Raw genomic sequence first — 20,033 nt, 5'->3', positions numbered from 1 at the left:
TAAGCCTCTGACATTTTCCATATTATCATCTCCCCACATCCTTCCCTGGCTTAGTTCCTGCCTCTGATGACAGCATCGTGGGGAACATACCTGGTTTCAAAGACACCATTTTGATAGTCAAGAAATGAGCCATCCTCCCATTTTTCCACTTCAAAGCAGAGGAAGGTAGACTTCCGCCCATAGCCATTTAGATTTTGGAAGTTGAAGTTGAAGGTCTTGGGATACATGCTTCTCATTGGGTTGCAGTGGGCAAGAGAGAAAACAGACAATTCAGTATTCCTACGAGTTTCATGCATCCAGTGACTCCTGAACACATTCCATGGACACTCTGGGCACCCTGCCTCCCAGAAACCCCTTCCCTTCGGCTGGGGGAGAGCAGGAGGGCAGGGGCTACTGAGACAGCGGGGTGGGGGCGGGGGTGAGGGGGCTCCTGTCCTCTGCCTTAGGGCCCAGCTCTGCTGCTTCCAACAACACACGCCCAAACCCATACCCCCAGTCATTTGAATACAGAAATAAGTAATAAAATGGCCTCCACCCCCAAATATTAGATTTTCATATTAAGGTGCAATTTATGATTGACCTTTCAATAATAATGTTTATTATTATTATTTAATGTCAGGCTAACACCTAAATTCACAGGCTCTGGCTACTGTTCTAAGAGCTCCTTGTATCTGAACTCCTCTATTCCTCCCCAGATCCAGGGGCCTCACCCCATTTTACATGGAAGGAAACAGGGCACAGGGAGGGAAGTAGCCTGCCCAAGTCACAGGGCTGCTAAGTGACAGAGCCGGTTCCTTGCCCAGGCAAAGCCATGTCCAGCCCTTGCATGATGTCAGCTGGCAGCGGTGGCCCTATTGGCTGAGAGGCTCTTTTCTCCCTCATTGTAAACAGCATTTCCCCCACTGGTCCGTGCACTATAAACACGAGGGCAGGGATGCCTCTAGGGACATCTGACTTTGCTCTTCTGCTCACAGTTCCCGCACCTTGGGAGAGAGGATTTTCCTTCCTGCTTAGCGAACTCCTCTCACTCTGAGTGGATAACGGGATCAGTAGCACAGAAAGTGGATCCAAGTGCTTCAAACCAAATGCCCCCAGTGCTCCACTCATCCTTTAGTACAATTCTAATGGCCAAGAGGGCACAGGAAAGGCCACAGAGCAGCAGCCCCACGGGCAGGGAGGGGACAGCCAGCCCCACAACTGGCAGACTGTGAGGAGGACCAAGTGGACAACAGGCCTGGGCGAGGGGCAGGAGGGGCCATTCAGAAGCAATTGTGGAGACATCCCCAGAAGAAGGCAAAGCCCCTGCTGGAGTGGGACCTGCAGAGAAGGTGCCCAGAGCGGGAGAGAAGCCAGGCTAGACCAGGGGGAGGACAAGGCTTAGGACAGAGACACCTCAGGGCCTCCAAGTAGAAAGAGCTACAGAGAAGGACAGACTGGGGGCAGTACCTGGGCCAGGGCACCGGAGTGAAGTGTTGGTTCCCTTGTTGCTGCTGCATTGCCCTTGGTCCCCAGCGCTTGTGCTGCATTTCTGCTCACAGGCCCAGGTTTTAGGAAAGTCCCTGTATAAAGAACCTTCAAGCCTTCTTAGCTGGACCCCACCTCCTTCCTTCTTTGGCTGCGGGGGTGGGCGGGCCCTGGGCTGTGATCTTCCTCAACCTCAGACCCACCTTCCCTCCTCCTCTGGAGCCCTGCCTCTGGACAGAGCTGACTTCTGCTGGAGAAAGGCTCCTCTGTGCAGCAGGACCCACGCTTCTTGTAAAGGGAAAGTGAAAGTGATGATGGCAGAGAGAGGGGATGGGACAGGCCCTGCTCCCCTGGGAGGGCCAGGCTGTAGCCCTCCCCACACCACCCTGCACCCAGCCAAGCCTGAGCCCAGTGCATGCTCTCCACCTGCCTCCTGTTGAATGATGGGAAAGTGTGGACCTTGGATCAGGGACAGATGTGCGTTGAGTTCCTCGTTCTGGGCTTGATCCTCTGCTTAGGTCCCTCTGCCTTCACAGGGTGGGGAGGACACTGCTGGCAGGCTCCTGTCCTTCTTGCTTTAGGAAAGCTAATAGACAGTGACCCTTGTCAGTTCCATTGCAAATGCTTTCTTTCAATGTGTGGCTAGGCTCTTGCTTCATGAAGTCTTTCCATGTATAGATGTCTTAATTTTCAATGTTCTCAAATGTATTCATTTTGTCATGTATGTATATGACATGACATAGGCATGTCTTTTTTTATTTTGTATTGGATAGCCAATGCAAGGACATTTAGTGACTTTCCTTCCACGTCATTTTGTCCTACTAATGTGCAATCCCACAATACTAGTGTGTGTGTGTGTGTGTGTGTGTGTGTGTGTGTGTGTGTCATATGCTCCTTTGCCGTGCTGTCTGTCCATGCCTGAGCGACTACCACACTGCTCTGCCAGGGCTTCAAAGTAGGTCCAATATTTGGTATGTCGATCCACCTTAGCTTCACCTTTGAAGTTGTATTGGCCGTGTACACATTTACATGAAGTTATGGGAAAAATTTCCTTAAAATATGTTTTTTAAATTAATTTCACAGAGAGGAAGGAAGGGGGAGAGAGAGAAAAAATCATCAATGATGAGAGAATCATTCATTGGCTGCTTCCTGCATACCCCCTACTGGGAAAAGATCCCAGAACCTGGGCAAGTGCCCATGCATGAACCTCCTGGTTCATGGGTCCGTGGTCAACCACTGAGCCAAACCAGCTGAGTGATGGACAAACTTTTCGTGTTTCATGAGATGCCCTATTATCAATGTGTAGGTCAGGGGTCCTCAAACTTTTTAAACAGGGGGCCAGTTCACTGTCCCTCAGACTGTTGGAGGGCTGGACTATACTTAAAAAAAAAAACTATGAACAAATTCCTATGCACAATGCACATATCTTATTTTGCAGTGAACAAAACGAAAACAAATATAATATTTGTATTTGCATGTGGCCCACGGGCCGTAGTTTGAGGACCCCTGGTGTAGAGCAATCTTGGTAGACATAGATGCCTCTGAGGCACTGAGACTCTCCATCCATGAACATGGTATATATCTCCATTTCTGTGGGTCTTATTTTATGTTCAGTGAGTCTGAAATTAAGTTAAAGGGGAAGCTGGAAGGGAAGGAAAGAGGCAGCTATGAGGGCAAAGAAGAGGAAAGGGAGAACAGAGAGGAAGAAACAGGATCAAAAAGAAAGATATATCACTCTGGGCAGATGGAGGGAAGTAACGCAGCGTGGAGAGAAGAAAGAATGGAGGGAGGAAAGGGGCAGAAAGGGAGAATATGAATCCTGGCTCAACCTTGTCTACCTGCAACCTTGGGAAAAGGGAAAAAGAACTTTGCCTCAGAGCAATATGGTGCTCAGTCGTCATTCTCTGCTGTGAGAATTGGTGCAGTCTGGACAAGCTTGGGGATGAAAGAGGCTTCACCCAGGTCCTGAGAAATGGTGAGTCTGCACCAAAAGGCAGAGGTTAATTTAGAGAAAAGGGAATGGAGGCCCCTCTCAATACTTTCTGCTCACTTGGGCATGGTGGCGTCACTTCTGGGACTGGCATTCTCCCTGGTACACCTGCAGCAGGGGCGGGAGGAGACACAGAAATGAGGGCAGCAGCACACAGGACATGTGGGAGTCCTGGGGAGAGGCGAGGCGAGGCACAGGGTCAGGAGACAGGAGGAACACCCAGGGTCAGAGGAGGAGCTGGCAGAGGACAGGGAGGGAGTCCCCATCAGGGAAGGAAGAAGGAGGGGGTGAGGAGCAGGGGCCAACCCTGTCCTTGGTCTCAGCCTCGACCACCTGCTGAGACCCCTAATGGTTCTTGTCACCACTTCTTCCCAACACCAGGCTGCACATGGTATGAGCAGAAACTGCTGGAGGACTGAAGGATTATTTGAAAATAGATTGATTCACTGAACCAGAGACTTCCCCTCTTCTTTATAATCACCTCATCCTTTGTTGAAGACTATCTATCTCCTTTGTTAGACATTGTCCCAAATGCCTGACATTTACCTGTCACCACAGCCCCCGAGGTCAGTCACTGTTACTCTCTATGTGTTACAGTGAGGAATCCAAGAGGCAGCCCTGTTCCCTCTGCCACACAAACAGGGTCTCCGCAGGAAGGAAACACTCCTGGAAACAGATTTATGGGCTGCCCATCAGCTGCCCTTCATGGTCGGTCCCTGCTATTGTCCACAGAGAGGACGTACAGGCTTCAAAGTTCTGTGGTTGGTCCAGTCCTCTCTCTCCCCCCTGGGAATGAGTCATGATGTGTGGAGGTGGGCCACCATCTGAGGCTGGAGGAGACCAGCATGAGAAGACAACCCCCCAGAGCTGAGTTGGGGTTCTGGGATGGGGGACACGATTCCAATGGCATCACTGGGCGGTTGAGCCAGCCCCACACTGTCCTACTCCTCCCACAGGTCTTGTCCTGGGAAACAAGCTGACTTTCAGCTCCTTCATGGCGACCACAGTCCCCTGACAACCCAGCCTTCTGTCCTTGATCTCATTCCTGTCCCTTGTCTCCCACCATTGGCCCCCAGCCCTGCTTTGCCCAACCCCACCCCACAATACCCTACCACCCCACCACCCCTCTCCTGTCTTTTTCTTCCATCTCCTCAGGTTACTTTGTCTATCAAGTCTTCCCTCTGGCTCTGTGTACTCCTGACTCAGTCCCTTCCTACTGTTTTGGCCATGAGCATCATGACTGTCCTTATTCTCTATCCCTCCAATGTCTCTCAAACTAAAGGATTCAGCCCCAGTCCCTCACAGTCCTGTGTGAGGTTGTGACACGAGTGGTCCAGACATGTGAGCAGAAGGCTGTGGTGAGAGACCTGGTCCTTCGTTGCCTGTAAGGCCTTGTGCAGGATGTCCAGCTGCCAGGGGCTCGCTCAGCATGATTCAGGCTCCACAGAGACACGGCAGGACAGACAGCTGCTGCCTGCACTGCATCCTGCGTGGGCCATGTCCTGGGAAGGGCAGAGGGATTCTGTCTGCAGGGAAGCTCCTACCTCTCCGTTCCTCTATAAGGAGTGGAATTGGAAAGGCCTGAGGACGCAGTAATCCCCAGCCCTCCCCTCAGCCAATGTCAACTTCAATTGCTCTTCCCAATAGTGACCCTGAGCTTTTCTCTTCTCTTATTGCATGGGCTGTCATTTCATGACAGCACTATTGGCGTCCAACCCCAGCAGGTCCAGGGGTTCCCAAAGGTGTGAACGGAGTCGGCAAAAAAGGAATGACATGGGGACAGCGTTAAGTTGATCAGCAGCCTAGCCAGGTTCTCTAGCCATGTTCTAGCCAGGTACTCTCTTTATTCTCCTGTTACATCTGTATTTATATCATTTGATTTTAATCCTATCCATTCTGTTCCAAAGGTCAGGGGGTTTGTTATCTCCATTCCAAGGTCAATACTCTACTGTTCTGTTAAGCTACAAGGAAGTAACTGAAGGAGATTATCCTAAGTAAAGATTATGTAGCTTAAGCGTGATTGTTCATAGTTAAGGTGATTAACTACCCGCCAGGCACTTAGTTAAGGGGTTTTACTGATTTATTCCCTTCCTTAGTCCTGTTAATCTGTAACTCCAGGGGAAAATCTCCACCTGGGAAAACAATCTTTCTCAGAGAGGTAACCTTGGTTAAAACACATAGCGCTAAGAAGGGGAGCAAACATATTAAGAACAGTATGCCATATACGCCAGGTCCCTTGAAACATATGCTATGCAGATTTTTCTTCCTTGCAGCGACTGTGTCAAGCAGCAATGATGGACCAGCTTCCAGCACAGCACTACACTCGGCATATCCTTGGTCGATGCGTTTAGGCTTTTGACTTTGAGATTCTGCTTCTATAAATACTACTAACTTTCCCTAGCCAGTTGCAATTAGTGTGACCACTGCCCTCCTCTGAGGTACATACAGAAGAGAAAGGCATTTTCACTTTTGCAAGTGCTTATTGAACTATTTGAACTTCATGAAATACTTACAGAGAAAAAAACATTTTGTGGAAGATTCTTAATCTTTCATGTTATTGCTTTGGACTTTAAATCAATGTAAATAAATAATCTCCTATTTGTGACTCTGATAGTAATGAGTACAATATTACTGGTGTGGATTTGGAACATATCACTGATTTTAAATGAAAAGTAAATCAGATTTTTAAAAAATTCCTTATGAGCTCATTCATTGCCTTTTCCTAGTTTCTTTCAATCAACTTGGAGATGGTGGTAAATGATGAGTTTTTATTACTTGTTTTTATTTTATTTTATTTTTCATTGATTTCAGAGAGGAAGGGAGAGGGAGAGAGAGACAGAAACATCAATGATGAGAGAGAATCATTGACCGGCTGCCTCCTGCTCAGGGATGGAGCCTGCAACCCCAGCATGTGTCCTTGACTGGAATTGAATCCGGGACCCTTCAGTCCACAGGCCGAAGGTCTATCCACTAAGCCAAGCCAGCTAGGGCCGTTTTCACTTCTTAAAGAAAGTGTTTTATTCCTCGTTCACCAGAAGTCTCCTCACTTGTTTAGAGAGATGGAAGTCCTTCCTTCAGTTCCCCTGATTCTGGATCGAGAGGGGGAGGTGGAGGAAGCAGGGAGTGAGGCAGGTGGGAAGGTGAACAGAGCAGAGTCTGGGGCAGTCACAAAGCGGGGGAAGGAAAAGGGGTGCAGGAGGGGAGAAAGCAGAGGGACTTGTGAGACCTGAAGGGAGGGAGGGACCTGGGGCCGAGGGGGGAACAGGTGACCCAGAGGGAGAGAAAGGCCCAAGGGGAGAAGAGGAGGGGGGTGAGGGTGGTGGGTAGGGGGAGATTCAGAGGGAGGAACCTCACCCTGAGAATGTCCTCCAAAGTCTTAGATAGGCTGCAACTGTTTATATATATTCCTTTCCAGTACCGGAATGGTTTATGGGGGTCATCCACAAACATCTTCCTGCAGTAGGCAAAGTCTGAAAGGAACAGGGGAGACCATGGTGCGCTTCAGCTCCAGGAGCCTTGAGGGGACACACAGTGTGTCTCTTAGGGACCGCTCTTCCCATCATGATTTCAGACCCTCTTCTCTTTCCTTCCCGGGACTTCATTGTCACTTCAGTCCCCTTTCTTCCTGTGAATCTGAGCCACGCCTCCACACCCCCTTCTGGAAGCCTCCTTCTTGCAGGTGTCCTTCACCTCCCTCCCCAGCCTGGACCACCTCTCTCCCCTGAACTTCTCCTCCAGGAGACTCCCCGACTCCAGCACCACCTCCACAGGCAGCTAAGGGGGCTTCTCCTTCCTTTCTGGGGATTCTAGGTCCTTCCTGCCTGGTCCTAGTCCTCCCACATCCCTGCCCCAGTGCCCTCTGCTCTCACCATCTGGAGTCATTATTGCCACCTGGGCCCCTGCATCTTGCAGGCTGCGCAGCCCCTGCTGGTACTGGGGCCTCCTGGAGTAGTAGAGGCGGGCAACAAAGATGCTCAGCTGCACATACTTGTGGTCCTTGAGGAACTCGACCACCTGCCTCGCACATTGGAAGCAGGGGCTCCAGGACATGAACCATGTGACATGGTATTTCTCCTCGTGGGACAGGTTCTGGGCCAAGAATGCTTGCTGGGTCTTGAACCAATTCAAGAAGCAGATTTCTGTGTGCTTGGGCTTCTTGGGATAGAACTGGGAGAGACGGAGAGGGAAAAGAGATCCTCTGGCCTCCAGTTCAGGCATTTTGCAGGGCTAGAGGATTCGGGACCAGGGGACAGGGAGCCAGAATCTCAGAAGCATGTTATTGATTGATTCCTTTTTAAACGTCTCACACAGAGGCTGTTTTAGCTTAGTCATCCCTTCCCACCCTCATCCATGAACTCCAACACCCACCCTCCCATTTCTTTCTATGAGCATTCCGGGTGCCTGCTCCAGGCCCAGCTGCTGGGTCAAGGCTTGTTGTCTGGGTGCTGTCTGTTGGGGAGGGCCCAGAGCAGTGCTGCCCACAGAGAGCCACTAGCACAGGTGTCTACTGTGCTCTTGAAATTTGGCTCTCCTGCACTGATATATGTGACAATTACTGAACACACTCCTTATCTCCATGACATGGTATAAAAGAAGAATGTAAACTATCTCATGAAGAACTTTTGTATTAACAATATGTTGAAACAATATCTTCGACATATTACAAAGTACATTATGAACATTAAATTAATTGATTTCTCTGAAAGTTTGAACACTGGGTACTAGAAAAGGTTAAATGACACAAGTGACCCCAATCGTGCTCCCACGGGTAGGACTGCCACGGTGACACCCCGTCCACCCCATAAGGGTCTGAGTAGTCTGCAGTCCGGGTGGGGAAGGGAGGGCTGGTATGTGGTGGACACTTCACAGGAGACCTTAGTGTTTGGCTGCAGGGCGGGGGCTTGCTCTGTGTATGCTGAGGCTGCCATCGTCGCCCAGGTGTACCTGGCATTTCTGGATGGTCAGGCAGTGACATCCAGGACTAAACCTTAGGACAATGTTGTTGTAATTTTACATATGTGGCATTTTACATATTATCATTTCCCCACATCCTTCCCTGGCTTAGCTCCTGCCTCTGATGACATATCGTGGGTCACATACCTCATTTTCAAAAACCCCGGTGCCCACGTCCAAGAGCAAGCCCCTCTGTGTTCTTTCCACTTGGTAGCAGAGGTAGCAGCCATTGCGACCTCCATGGTCAGGGCAGTTTGTAAAGTGAAAGTAGAAATACTCAGGATTAAACCTTCTCACTGGGTTCCTGGGGGCAGGAGAGAAAAGAGAAAATGCAGGGTTCCCTTGAGTTTCTCCCATCTGGTGGCCTGGGAGCCCTGCCTCCCAGCAACCCCTTCCCTTCAGCATTTCCTGCCGACTCCAGGCAGGAAGCTGGGGGAGAGCAGGAGGGCAGGGGCTGCAGGAACAGCAGGGGCTCCTGTCCTCTCCCTTAAGGACTGGCTCTGCTGCTTCCAACAACACACGCCCAACCCCCCAACCCCAATAATTTGAATACAGAAATGAGTAATAAAACTGCCTCCACACCCAAACATTAAATTTTCATATTAAGGTGTAATTCATGATTGACCTTTCACCTATGCATGTTTATTATTATTATTTAATGTCAGGCTAACACCTAAATTCACAGGCTCTGGCTACTGTTCTAAGAGCTCCTTGTATCTGAACTCCTCTATTCCTCCCCAAATCCAGGGGCTTCACCCCATTTTACAGAGGTGGAATCGGGGCACAGAGAGGGGAGTAGCCCCCCCCCCAAGTCACAGGGCTGCTAAGTGACAGAGCCGGTCCCTTGCCCACGCAAACGCAAGTCCAACACTTGCATGACGTCAGCTGGCAGCGGTGGCCCTATTGGCTGAGAGGCTCTTTTCTCCCTCATTGTAAACAGCATTTCCCCCACCAGTGGGTGAACTATAAACACGAGGGCAGGGATGCCTCTGGGGACAGTCTGACTTTGCTCTTATGCTCACAGTGCCGGCACCTTGGGAGGGAGGATTTCCCTTCCTGCTCAGCGAACTCCTCTCACTCTGAGTAGCACAGAAAGTGGGTCCAAGTGCTTCAAACCAAATGCCCCCAGTGCTCCACTCATCCTTTAGTGCAGTGATGGCGAAACTATGACACGCGTGTCAGAGGTGATACGCAAACTCCTGTTTTGGTTGTTTTTTCTTTGTTAAATGGCATTTAAATATATTAAAGAAATATCAAAAATATACATCTTTGTTTTACTATGGTTACAAATATCAAAGAATTTCTATATGTGACACGGCACCAGAGTTAATTTAGCATTTTTCAAAATGCTGACACGCCGAGCTCAAAAAGTTCGCCATCACTACTTTAGTGCAATTGTAATGGCCAAGAGGGCACAGGAAAGGCCACAGAGCAGCAGCCCCACGGGCAGGGAGGGGACAGCCAGCCCCACAACTGGCAGACTGTGAGGAGGACCAAGTGGACAACAGGCCTGGACGAGGGGCAAAGGGGCCATTCAGAAGCCATTGTGGAGCCATCCACAGAAGAAGGCAAAGCCCCCGCTGGAGTGGAACCTGCAGAGAAGGTGCCCAGAGCGGGAGAGAAGCCAGGCTAGACCAGGGGGAGGACAAGGCTGAGGACAGAAACACCTCAGGGCGCCCAAGTAGAAAGAGCTACAGAGAGGGACAGAGTGGGGGCAGTACCTGGGCCAGGGCACCGGAGTGAAGTGTGGCCTCTGCCTTGTCCTTGGTCTCCGGCGCTGGCGCTTCATTTCTGCTCACAGGCCCAGGTTTTAGGAAAGCCCCTTGATGGAGGATTTCCCACCTTCTCAGCTGAGGCCCCACCTTCTTCCTGCTTTGGCAGAGGCACGGGGGGGGGGGGGGGGGGGGGGGGCGGGTAGCGGGGAGGGGGAATGGGAGGGTACGGGGGGGGGGGGGGGGCGCAGGTGGGCAGGCCCTGGGCTGTGATCTTCCTCAACCTCAGACCTGCCTTCCCTCCTCCTCTGGGGCCCTCCCTCTGGACAGAGCTGACTTCTGCTGGAGACAGGCTCCTCTGTGCAGCAGGACCCAGGCCTCTTGTAAAGGGAAAGTGAAAGTGATGATGGCAGAGAGAGGGGATGGGACAGGCCCTGCCCCCCTGGGAGGGCCAGGCTGGAGCCCTCCCCATACCACCCTGCACCCAGCCCAAGCCTGAGCCCAGTGCATGCTCTCCACCTGCCTCCTGTTGAATGATGGGAAAGTGTGGACCTTGGATCAGGGACAGATGTGCATTGAGTTCCTCATTCTGGTCTTGGTCCTCTGCTTAGGTCCCTCTGCCTTCACAGGGTGGGGAGGACACAGCTGGCAGGCTCCTGTCCTTCTTGCTTTAGGAAAGCTAATAGACAGTGACCCTTGTCAGTTCCATTGCAAATGCTTTCTTTCAATGTGAGCTAGGCTCTCGCTTCATGAATTCTTTCCATGTATAGATGTCTTAATTTTCAATGTTCTCAAATGTATTCATTTTGTCATGTATGTATATGACTTGACATAGGCATGTCGTTTTTTATTTTGTATTGGATAGCCAATGCAAGGACATTTAATGACTTTCCTTCCACGTCATTTTGTCCTACTGATGTGCAAGGCCACAACCTGTGTGTGTGTGTGTGTGTGTGTGTGTGTGTGTGTGTGTGAGATATGCTCCTTTGCCTCACCTGTGCATGCCTGAGCGACTACCACACTGCTCTGCCATGGCTTCAAAGTAGGTCCAATATCTGGTATGTCGATCCACTTTAGCTTCACCTTTGAAGTTGTATTGGCCATGTGCACGTTTACATGAAGTTATGGGCAAAATTTCCTTAAAATATGTTTTTTAAATTAATTTCACAGAGAGGAAGGAAGGGGGAGAGAGAGAAAAAAACATCAATGATGAGAGAATCATTCATTGGCTGCGTACCCCCTAATGGGAAAAGATCCCAGAACCTGGGCAGGTGCCCATGCATGAACCTCCTGGTTCATGGGTCCATGGTCAACCACTGAGCCAAACCAGCTGAGTGATGGACAAACTTTTCGTGTTTCATGTGATACCCTATTATCAATGTGTAGGGCAATGTTGGCAGGCATAGATGTCTCTGAGGCACTGAGACCTCCATCCATGTACATGGTATATATCTCCATTTCTTTGGGCCTTGTATGTTCTCAGTGAGTTGAAATCAAGTTAAAGGGGAAGCTGGAAGGGAAGGGAAGAGGCAGCCATTAGGGCAAAGAAGAGGAAAGGGAGCACAGAGAGGAAGAAACAGGATCAAAAAGAAAGATATATCACTCTGAGCAGATGGAGGGAAATAATGCAGCATGGAGAGAGGAAAGAATGGAGGGAGGAAAGGGGCAGAAAGGGAGAATATGATCCGGGCTCAACCTTGTCTACCTGCAACCTTGGGAAAAGGGAAAAAGAACTTTGCCTCAGAGCAATATGGTGCTCAGTAGTCATTCCCTGTTGTGAGAATTGGTGCAGTCTGGACAAGCTTGGGGATGAAAGGGGCTTCACCCAGGTCCTGAGACATGGTGAGTCTGCACCAAAAGGCAGAGGTAAATTTAGAGAAAAGGGAATGGAGGCCCCTCTCAATACTTCCTGCTCACTTGGGCATGGTGGCGTCACTTCTGGGACTGGCAATCTCCCTGGTACACCTGCAGCAGGGGCGGGAGGAGACACAGCAATGAGGGCTGCAGCCCACAGGACATGCTGGGAGTCCTGGGGAGAGGCGAGGCGAGACACAGGGTCAGGAGACAGGAGGAACACCCAGGGTCAGAGGAGGAGCTGGCAGAGGACAGGGAGGGAGTCCCCATCAGGGAAAGCAGAAGGAGGGGGTCAGGAGCAGGGGCCAACCCTGTCCAGGGTCTCAGCCTCGACCACCTGCTGAGACCCCTAATGGTTCTTGTCACCACTTCTTCCCAACACCAGGCTGCACATGGTATGAGCAGAATCTGCTGGAGGACTGAAGGATTATTTGAAAATAGATTGATTCACTGAACCAGAGACTTCCCCTCTTCTTTAAGACTAACTATCTCCTTTGTTAGACATTGTCCCAAATGCCCGACATTTACCTGTCACCACAGCCCCCGAGGTCAGTCACTGTTACTCTGTATGTGTCACAGTGAGGAATCCCAGAGGCAGCCCTGTTCCCTCTGCCACACACACAGGGTCTCCGCAGGAAGGAAACACTCCTGGAAACAGATTTATGGGCCGCCCAAAAGCTGCCCTTCATGGTCGGTCCCTGCTATTGTCCATGGAATGGATGTACAGGCTTGAAAGTTCTGTTGTTGGTCCAGTCCTCTCTCTGCCCCCTGGGAATGAGCATGTTGTGTGGAGGTGGGCCACCATCTGAGGCTGGAGGAGACCAGCAGGAGAAGACAACCCCCCAGAGCTGAGTTGGAGTTCTTGGGGGGGGGGGGTCACGATTCCAATGGCATCACTGGGCAGTTGAGCCAGCCCCACACTGTCCTACTCCTCCCACAGTTAGCTGGGAAACAAGCTAACTTTCAGCTCCTCCATGGCCACCACAGTCCCCTGACAACCCAGCCTTCTGTCCTTGATCTCATTTCTGCCCCTTGTCTTCCACCATTGGCCCCCAGCCCTGCTTTGCCCAACCCCACCCTACTACCCCACCACCCCTCTCCTGTCCTTTTCTTCCATTTCCTCAGGTCACTTTGTCTATCAAGTCTTTCCTCTGGCTCTGTGTCTTTCTGACTCAGTCTCTTCCTACTGCTTTGGCCATGAGCATCATGACTGTCCTTATTCTCTATCCCTCCAATGTCTCTCAAACTAAAGGATTCAGTCCCAGTCCCTCACAGTCCTGTGTGAGGTTGTGACACTGGTGGTCCGGACATTTGAGCAGATGCCTGTGGTGAGAGACCTGGGCCTTCGTTGCCTGTAAGGCCTTGTGCCGGATTCCCAGCTGCCAGGAGCTCGCTCAGCATGATTCAGGCTCCACAGAGACAGGGCAGGACAGACAGCTGCTCCCTGCACTGCATCCTACGTGGGCCAAGTCCTGGGAAGGGCAGAGGGATCCTGTCTGCAGGGAAGCCCCTCCCTCTAGCTTCCTCTCCAGGGAGTGGAATTGGAAAGGCCTGAGGATGCAGTAATCCCCAGCCCTCCCCTCAGCCAATTTCAATTTCAATTGCTCTTCCCAATAGTGACCCTGAGCCTTTCTCTTCTCTTATTGCATGGGCTGTCATTTCATGACAGCACTGTTGGGGTCCAACTCCAACAGTTCCAGGGCTTCCCAAAGGTGTGGACGGAGTTGGCGAAGAAGGAATGACATGGGACAGCGTTAAGTTGATCAGCAGCCTAGCCAGGTTCTCTAGCCATGTTCTAGCCAGGTACTCTCTTTATTCTCCTGTTACATCTGTATTTATATCATTTGATTTTAATCCTATCCATTCTGTTCCAAAGGTCAGGGGGTTTGTTATCTCCATTCCAAGGTCAATACTCTACTGTTCTGTTAAGCTACAAGGAAGTAACTGAAGGAGATTATCCTAAGTAAAGATTATGTAGCTTAAGCGTGATTGTTCATAGTTAAGGTGATTAACTACCCGCCAGGCACTTAGTTAAGGGGTTTTACTGATTTATTCCCTTCCTTAGTCCTGTTAATCCCTAACTCCAGGGAAAAATCCCCACTTGGGGAAACAATCTTTCTCAGAGAGGTGACCTTAGTTAAAACACATAGTGCTAAGAAGTGGAGCAAACATATTAAGAACAGTATGCCATATACACCAGGTCCCTTGAAACATATGCTGTGCAGATGTTTCTTCCCTGCAGCGACTGTGTCAAGCAGCAATGATGGACCTGCTTCCGGCACAGCACTACTCTCAGCATATCTTTGGTCGATGTGTTTACGCTTTTGACTTTGAGATTCTGCTGCTATAAATATTGTTAACTTTCCCTAACCAGTTGCAATTAGTGTGACCACTGCCCTCCCCTAAGGTACATACAGAAGAGAAAGGCATTTTCACTTTTGCAAGTGCTTATTGAACTATTTGAACTTCATGAAGTACTTACAGAGAAAAAAACATTTTGTGGAAGATTCTTAATCTTTCATGTTATTGCTTTGGACTTAAAAATCAATGTAAATCAATAATCTCCTATTTGTGACTCTGATAGTAATGAGTACAATATTACTGGTGTGGATTTGGAACATATCACTGATTTTAAATAAAAAGTAACTCAATCAGATTTTTAAAAAATTCCTTATGAGCTCATTCATTGCCTTTTCCTGGTTTCTTTCAATCAACTTGGAGATGGTGACAAATGATGAGTTTTTATTACTTGTTTTTATTTTATTTTATTTTTCATTGATTTCAGAGAGGAAGGGAGAGGGAGAGAGAGAGACAGAAACATCAATGATGAGAGAGAATCATTGACCAGCTGCCTCCTGCTGAGGGATGGAGCCTGCAACCCCAGCATGTGTCCTTGACTGGAATTGAATCCGGGACCCTTCAATCCACAGGCCAAAGGTCTATCCACTAAGCCAAGCCAGCTAGGGCCGTTTTCACTTCTTAAAGAAAGTGTTTTATTCCTCGTTCACCAGAAGTCTCCTCACTTGTTTAGAGAGATGGAAGTCCTTCCTTCAGTTCCCCTGATTCTGGATTGAGAAGGAGGAGGTTGAGGAAGCAGGGAGTGAGGCAGGTGGGAAGGTGAACAGAGCAGAGTCTGGGGCAGTCACAAAACGGGGGAAGGAAAAGGGGTGCAGGAGGGGAGAAAGCAAAGGGACTTGTGAGACACGAAGGGAGGGAGGGACCTGGGGCCGAGGGGGGAACAGGTGACCCAGAGGGAGAGAAAGGCCCAAGGGGAGAAGACTAGGGGATGCGGGGTAGTGGGGTATGGGGGGATTCAGAGGGAGGAACCTCACCCTGAGAATGTCCTCCAAAGTCTTAGATAATCTGAAACTGTTTTCATCTATTCCTTCCCAGTACCAGAATCGTTTATGGGGGCGATGCACAAACATCTTCCTGCAGTAGGCAAAGTCTGAAAGGAACAGGGGAGACCATGGTGCGCTTCAGCTCCAGGAGCCTTGAGGGGACACACAGTGTGTCTCTTAGGGACCGCTCTTCCCATCATGATTTCAGACCCTCTGCACTTTGCTTCCCAGGACTTCATTGTCACTTCAGTCCCCTTTCTTCCTGTGAATCTGAGCCACGCCTCCACACCCCCTTCTGGAAGCCTCCTTCTTGCAGGTGTCCTTCACCTCCCTCCCCAGCCTGGACCACCTCTCTCCCCTGAACTTCTCCTCCAGGAGACTCCCCGACTCCAGCACCACCTCCACAGGCAGCTAAGGGGGCTTCTCCTTCCTTTCTGGGGAATCTAGGTCCTTCCTGCCTGGTCCTAGTTCCCCCCCCCCCCATCCCTGCCCCAGCGCCCTCTGCTCTCACCATCTGGAGTCATTATTGCCACCTGGGCCCCTGCACCGTGCAGGCTGCGCAGCCCCTGCTGGTACTGGGGCCTCCTGGAGTAGTAGAGGCGGGCAACAAAGATGCTCAGCTGCACATACTTGTGGTCCTTGAGGAACTCGACCACCTGCCTCGCACATTGGAAGCAGGGGCTCCAGGACATGAACCATGTGACATGGTATTTCTCCTCGTGGGACAGGTTCTGGGCCAAGAATGCTTGCTGGGTCTTGAACCAATTCAAGAAGCAGATTTCTGTGTGCTTGGGCTTCTTGGGATAGAACTGGGAGAGACGGAGAGAGGAAAGAGAACCTCTAGGCTGGAAGAGAAGGCATGTTGCAGGGCTGGAGGAGTCGGGACCAGGGGACAGGGAGCCAGAGTCTCAGAAGCATGTTATTGATTGATTCCTTTTTAAACGTCTCACACAGAGGCTGTTTTAGCTTAGTCATCCCTTCCCACCCTCATCCATGAACTCCAACATCCACCCTCCCATTCTTTCATTCTATGAGAATTCCGGGTGCCTGCTCCAGGCCAGGCTGCTGGGTCCAGGCATGTTGTCTGGGTGCTGTCTGCCGGGGAGGGCCCAGAGCAGTGCTGCCCACAGAGAGCCACTAGCACAGGTGTCTACTGTGCTCTTGAAATGTGGCTCGCCTGCACTGATGTGTGTGACAATTACTGAATACACTCCTTATCTCCATGATGTGGTATGAAAGAAGAATGTAAACTATCTCATGAAGAACTTTTATATTAACAATATGTTGAAACAATATCTTTGACATATTACAAAGTACATTATGAACATTAAATTAATTGATTTCTCTGAAAGTTTGAACACTGGGTACTAGAAAAGGTTAAATGACACAAGTGACCCCAATCGTGCTCCCACGGGTAGGACTGCCACGGTGACACCCCGTCCACTCCATAAGGGTCTGAGTAGTCTGCAGTCCGGGTGGGGAAGGGAGGGCTGGTATGTGGTGGACACTTCACAGGAGACCTTAGTGTTTGGCTGCAGGGCGGGGGCTTGCTCTGTGTATGCTGAGGCTGCCATCGTTGCCCAGGTGTACCTGGCATTTCTGGATGGTCAGGCAGTGACATCCAGGACTAAACCTTAGGACAATGTTGTTGTAATTTTACATATGTGGCATTTTACATATTATCATTTCCCCACATCCTTCCCTGGCTTAGCTCCTGCCTCTGATGACAGCATCATGGGGCACATACCTCATTTTCAAAAACCCCGGTGCCCACGTCCAAGAGCAAGCCCCTCTGTGTTCTTTCCACTTGGTAGCAGAGGTAGCAGCCATTGCGACCTCCATGGTCAGGGCAGTTTGTAAAGTGAAAGTAGAAATACTCAGGATTAAACCTTCTCACTGGGTTCCTGGGGGCAGGAGAGAAAAGAGAAAATGCAGGGTTCCCTTGAGTTTCTCCCATCTGGTGGCCTGGGCACCTTGCCTCCCAGCAACCCCTTCCCTTCAGCATTTCCTGCCGACTCCAGGCAGGAAGCTGGGGGAGAGCAGGAGGGCAGGGGCTGCAGGAACAGCAGGGGCTCCTGTCCTCTCCCTTAAGGACTGGCTCTGCTGCTTCCAACAACACACGCCCAACCCCCCAACCCCAATAATTTGAATACAGAAATGAGTAATAAAACTGCCTCCACACCCAAACATTAAATTTTCATATTAAGGTGTAATTCATGATTGACCTTTCACCTATGCATGTTTATTATTATTATTTAATGTCAGGCTAACACCTAAATTCACAGGCTCTGACTACTGTTCTAAGAGCTCCTTGTATCTGAACTCCTCTATTCCTCCCAAATCTAGGGGCCTCACCCTATTTTACAGAGGAGGAAACGAGGCACAGAGAGGTGAGTAGCCCCCCCAAGTCACAGGGCTGCTAAGTGACAGAGCCGGTCCCTTGCCCACGCAAAGCCATGTCCAGCCCTTGCATGATGTCAGCTGGCAGCAGTGGCAATATTGGCTGAGAGGCTCTTTTCGCCCTCATTTTAAACAGCATTTCCCCCACCGGTGGGTGCACTATAAATGCGAGGGCAGGGATGCCTCTGGGGACATCTGACTTTGCTCTTCTGCTCACAGTGCCGGCACCTTGGGAGAGAGGATTTCCCTTCCTGCTTAGCGAACTCCTCTCACTCTGAGTGGATATGGGGTCAGGAGCACAGAAAGTGGATCCAAGTGCTTCAAACCAAATGCCCCCAGGGCTCCACTCATCCTTTAGTGCAGTGATTGTGAACCTATGACATGCGTGTCAGAGGTGACACGCGAACTCATTTTTTTGGTTGATTTTTCTTTGTTAAATGGCATTTAAATACATAAAATAAATATCAAAAATATACATCTTTGTTTTACTATGGTTACAAATATCAAAAAATTTCTATAAGTGACACGGCACCAGAGTTAATTTAGGGTTTTTCAAAATGCTGACACGCTGAACTCAAAGGGTTTGCCATCAATACTTTAGTGCAATTGTAATGGCCAAGAGGGCGCAGGAAAGGCCACAGAGCAGCAGCCCCACGGGCAGGGAGGGGACAGCCAGCCCCACAACTGGCAGACTGTGAGGAGGACCAAGTGGACAACAGGCCTGGGCGAGGGGCAGGAGGGGCCATTCAGAAGCAATTGTGGAGCCATCCACAGAAGAAGGCAAAGCCCCCGCTGGAGTGGGACCTGCAGAGAAGGTGCCCAGAGCGGGAGCGAAGCCAGGCTAGACCAGGGGGAGGACAAGGCTGAGGACAGAGACACCTCAGGGCCCCCAAGTAGAAAGGGCTACAGAGAAGGACAGAGTGGGGGCAGTACCTGGGCCAGGGCACCGGAGTGAAGTGTTGGTTCCCTTGTTGCTGCTGCATTGCCCTTGGTCCCCAGCGCGTGTCCTGCATTTCTGCTCAGAGGCCCAGGTTTTAGGAAAGTCCCTGTATAAAGAACCTTCAAGCCTTCTTAGCTGGACCCAGGCTCCTTCCTGCTTTGACTTCGGGGCTGGGCGGGCCCTGGGGTGTGATCTTCCTCAACCTCAGACCCACCTTCCCTCCTCCTCTGAGGCCCTCCCTCTAGACAGAGCTGACTTCTGCTGGAGACAGGCTCCTCTATGCAGCAGGACCCAGGCCTCTTGTAAAGGGAAAGTGAAAGTGATGATGGCAGAGAGAGGGGATGGGACAGGCCCTGCTCCCCTGGGAGGGCCAGGCTGGAGCCCTCCCCACACCACCCTGCACCCAGCCCAAGCCTGAGCCCAGTGCATGCTCTCCACCTGCCTCCTGTTGAATGATGGGAAAGTGTGGACCTTGGATCAGGGATAGATGTGCGTTGAGTTCCTCATTCTGGGCTTGATCCTCTGCTTAGGTCCCTCTGCCTTCACAGGGTGGGGAGGACACAGCTGGCAGGCTCCTGTCCCGCTTGCTTTAGGAAAGCTAATAGACAGTGACCCTTGTCAGTTCCATTGCAAATGCTTTCTTTCAATGTGAGCTAGGCTCTCGCTTCATGAATTCTTTCCATGTATAGATGTCTCAATTTTCAATATTCTCAAATGTATTCATTTTGTCATGTATGTATATGACTTGACCTAGGCATGTCGTTTTTTATTTTGTATTGGATAGCCAATGCAAGGACATTTAATGATTTTCCTTCCACGTCATTTTGTCCTACTGATGTGCAAGGCCACAACCTGTGTGTGTGTGTGTGTGTGTGTGTGTGTGTGTGTGTGTGTGTGATATGCTCCTTTGCCTCACCTGTCCATGCCTGAGCGACTACCACACTGCTCTACCAGGGCTTCAAAGTAGGTCCAATATTTGGTATGTCGATCCACCTTAGCTTCACCTTTGAAGTTGTATTGGCCATGTACACAGTTACATGAAGTTATGGGCAAAATTTCCTTAAAATATGTTTTTTAAATTAATTTCACAGAGAGGAAGGAAGGGGGAGAGAGAGAAAAAAACATCAGTGATGAGAGAATCATTCATTGGCTGTATACCCCCTACTGGGAAAAGATCCCAGAACCTGGGCAAGTGCCCATGCATGAACCTCCTGGTTCATGGGTCCATGGTCAACCACTGAGCCAAACCAGCTGAGTGATGGACAAACTTTTCGTGTTTCATATGACACCCTATTAATGTGTAGGGCAATGTTGGCAGGCATAGACGTCTCTGAGGCACTGAGACTCTCCATCAATGAACATGGTATATATCTCCATTT

General features: G+C 50.2%; 2 protein-coding genes across 2 annotated transcripts; both read right to left on the bottom strand.

Annotated features, from left to right (window-relative positions):
• Nucleotides 1–6,253: 6,253 nt before the first annotated feature.
• On the bottom strand, nucleotides 6,254–10,278 carry LOC308513879 (DNA dC->dU-editing enzyme APOBEC-3Ca-like). Its single transcript, XM_081083966.1, has 5 exons — nucleotides 10,129–10,278; nucleotides 8,555–8,711; nucleotides 7,324–7,621; nucleotides 6,809–6,924; nucleotides 6,254–6,543 (listed from the first exon to the last, which is right to left on the bottom strand). The coding sequence occupies exons 1-5, from the start codon at nucleotides 10,194–10,196 to the stop codon at nucleotides 6,529–6,531; spliced, it is 654 nt and encodes a 217-aa protein (XP_080940092.1). The 5' UTR covers nucleotides 10,197–10,278; the 3' UTR covers nucleotides 6,254–6,528.
• Nucleotides 10,279–14,746: 4,468 nt separating this feature from the next.
• On the bottom strand, nucleotides 14,747–19,679 carry LOC308516601 (DNA dC->dU-editing enzyme APOBEC-3Ca-like; the record flags this gene model as incomplete). The annotated part of the gene is made up of 5 exons (XM_081087634.1): nucleotides 14,747–15,038; nucleotides 15,306–15,421; nucleotides 15,826–16,123; nucleotides 17,062–17,218; nucleotides 19,606–19,679. The coding sequence occupies 5 exons, from the start codon at nucleotides 19,677–19,679 to the stop codon at nucleotides 15,024–15,026; spliced, it is 660 nt and encodes a 219-aa protein (XP_080943760.1). The 3' UTR covers nucleotides 14,747–15,023.
• Nucleotides 19,680–20,033: the final 354 nt, after the last annotated feature.

The sequence above is a fragment of the Myotis nattereri genome, assembly GCF_964212035.1.
Source record: "Myotis nattereri genome assembly, chromosome: 1".
NCBI classification, from domain to species: Eukaryota; Metazoa; Chordata; class Mammalia; order Chiroptera; family Vespertilionidae; genus Myotis; species Myotis nattereri.
The sequence above is the reverse complement of the archived record's forward strand: the minus strand, read 5'-3'. Positions and strand labels throughout refer to the sequence as shown.

Bases quoted from the DNA above. Each gene is read 5' to 3' on its own strand.
- LOC308513879 (XM_081083966.1), bottom strand. From the start codon at position 10,196: ATGAAGCGCCAGCGCCGGAGACCAAGGACAAGGCAGAGGCCACACTTC. The intron at 8,712-10,128 runs GTACTGCCCCCA...TCCTGCCCCCAG, and splicing joins ACTCCGGTGCCCTGGCCCAG to GAACCCAGTGAGAAGGTTTA. The intron at 6,925-7,323 runs GTGAGAGCAGAG...TGTTCCTTTCAG, and splicing joins GGCAATAATGACTCCAGATG to ACTTTGCCTACTGCAGGAAG.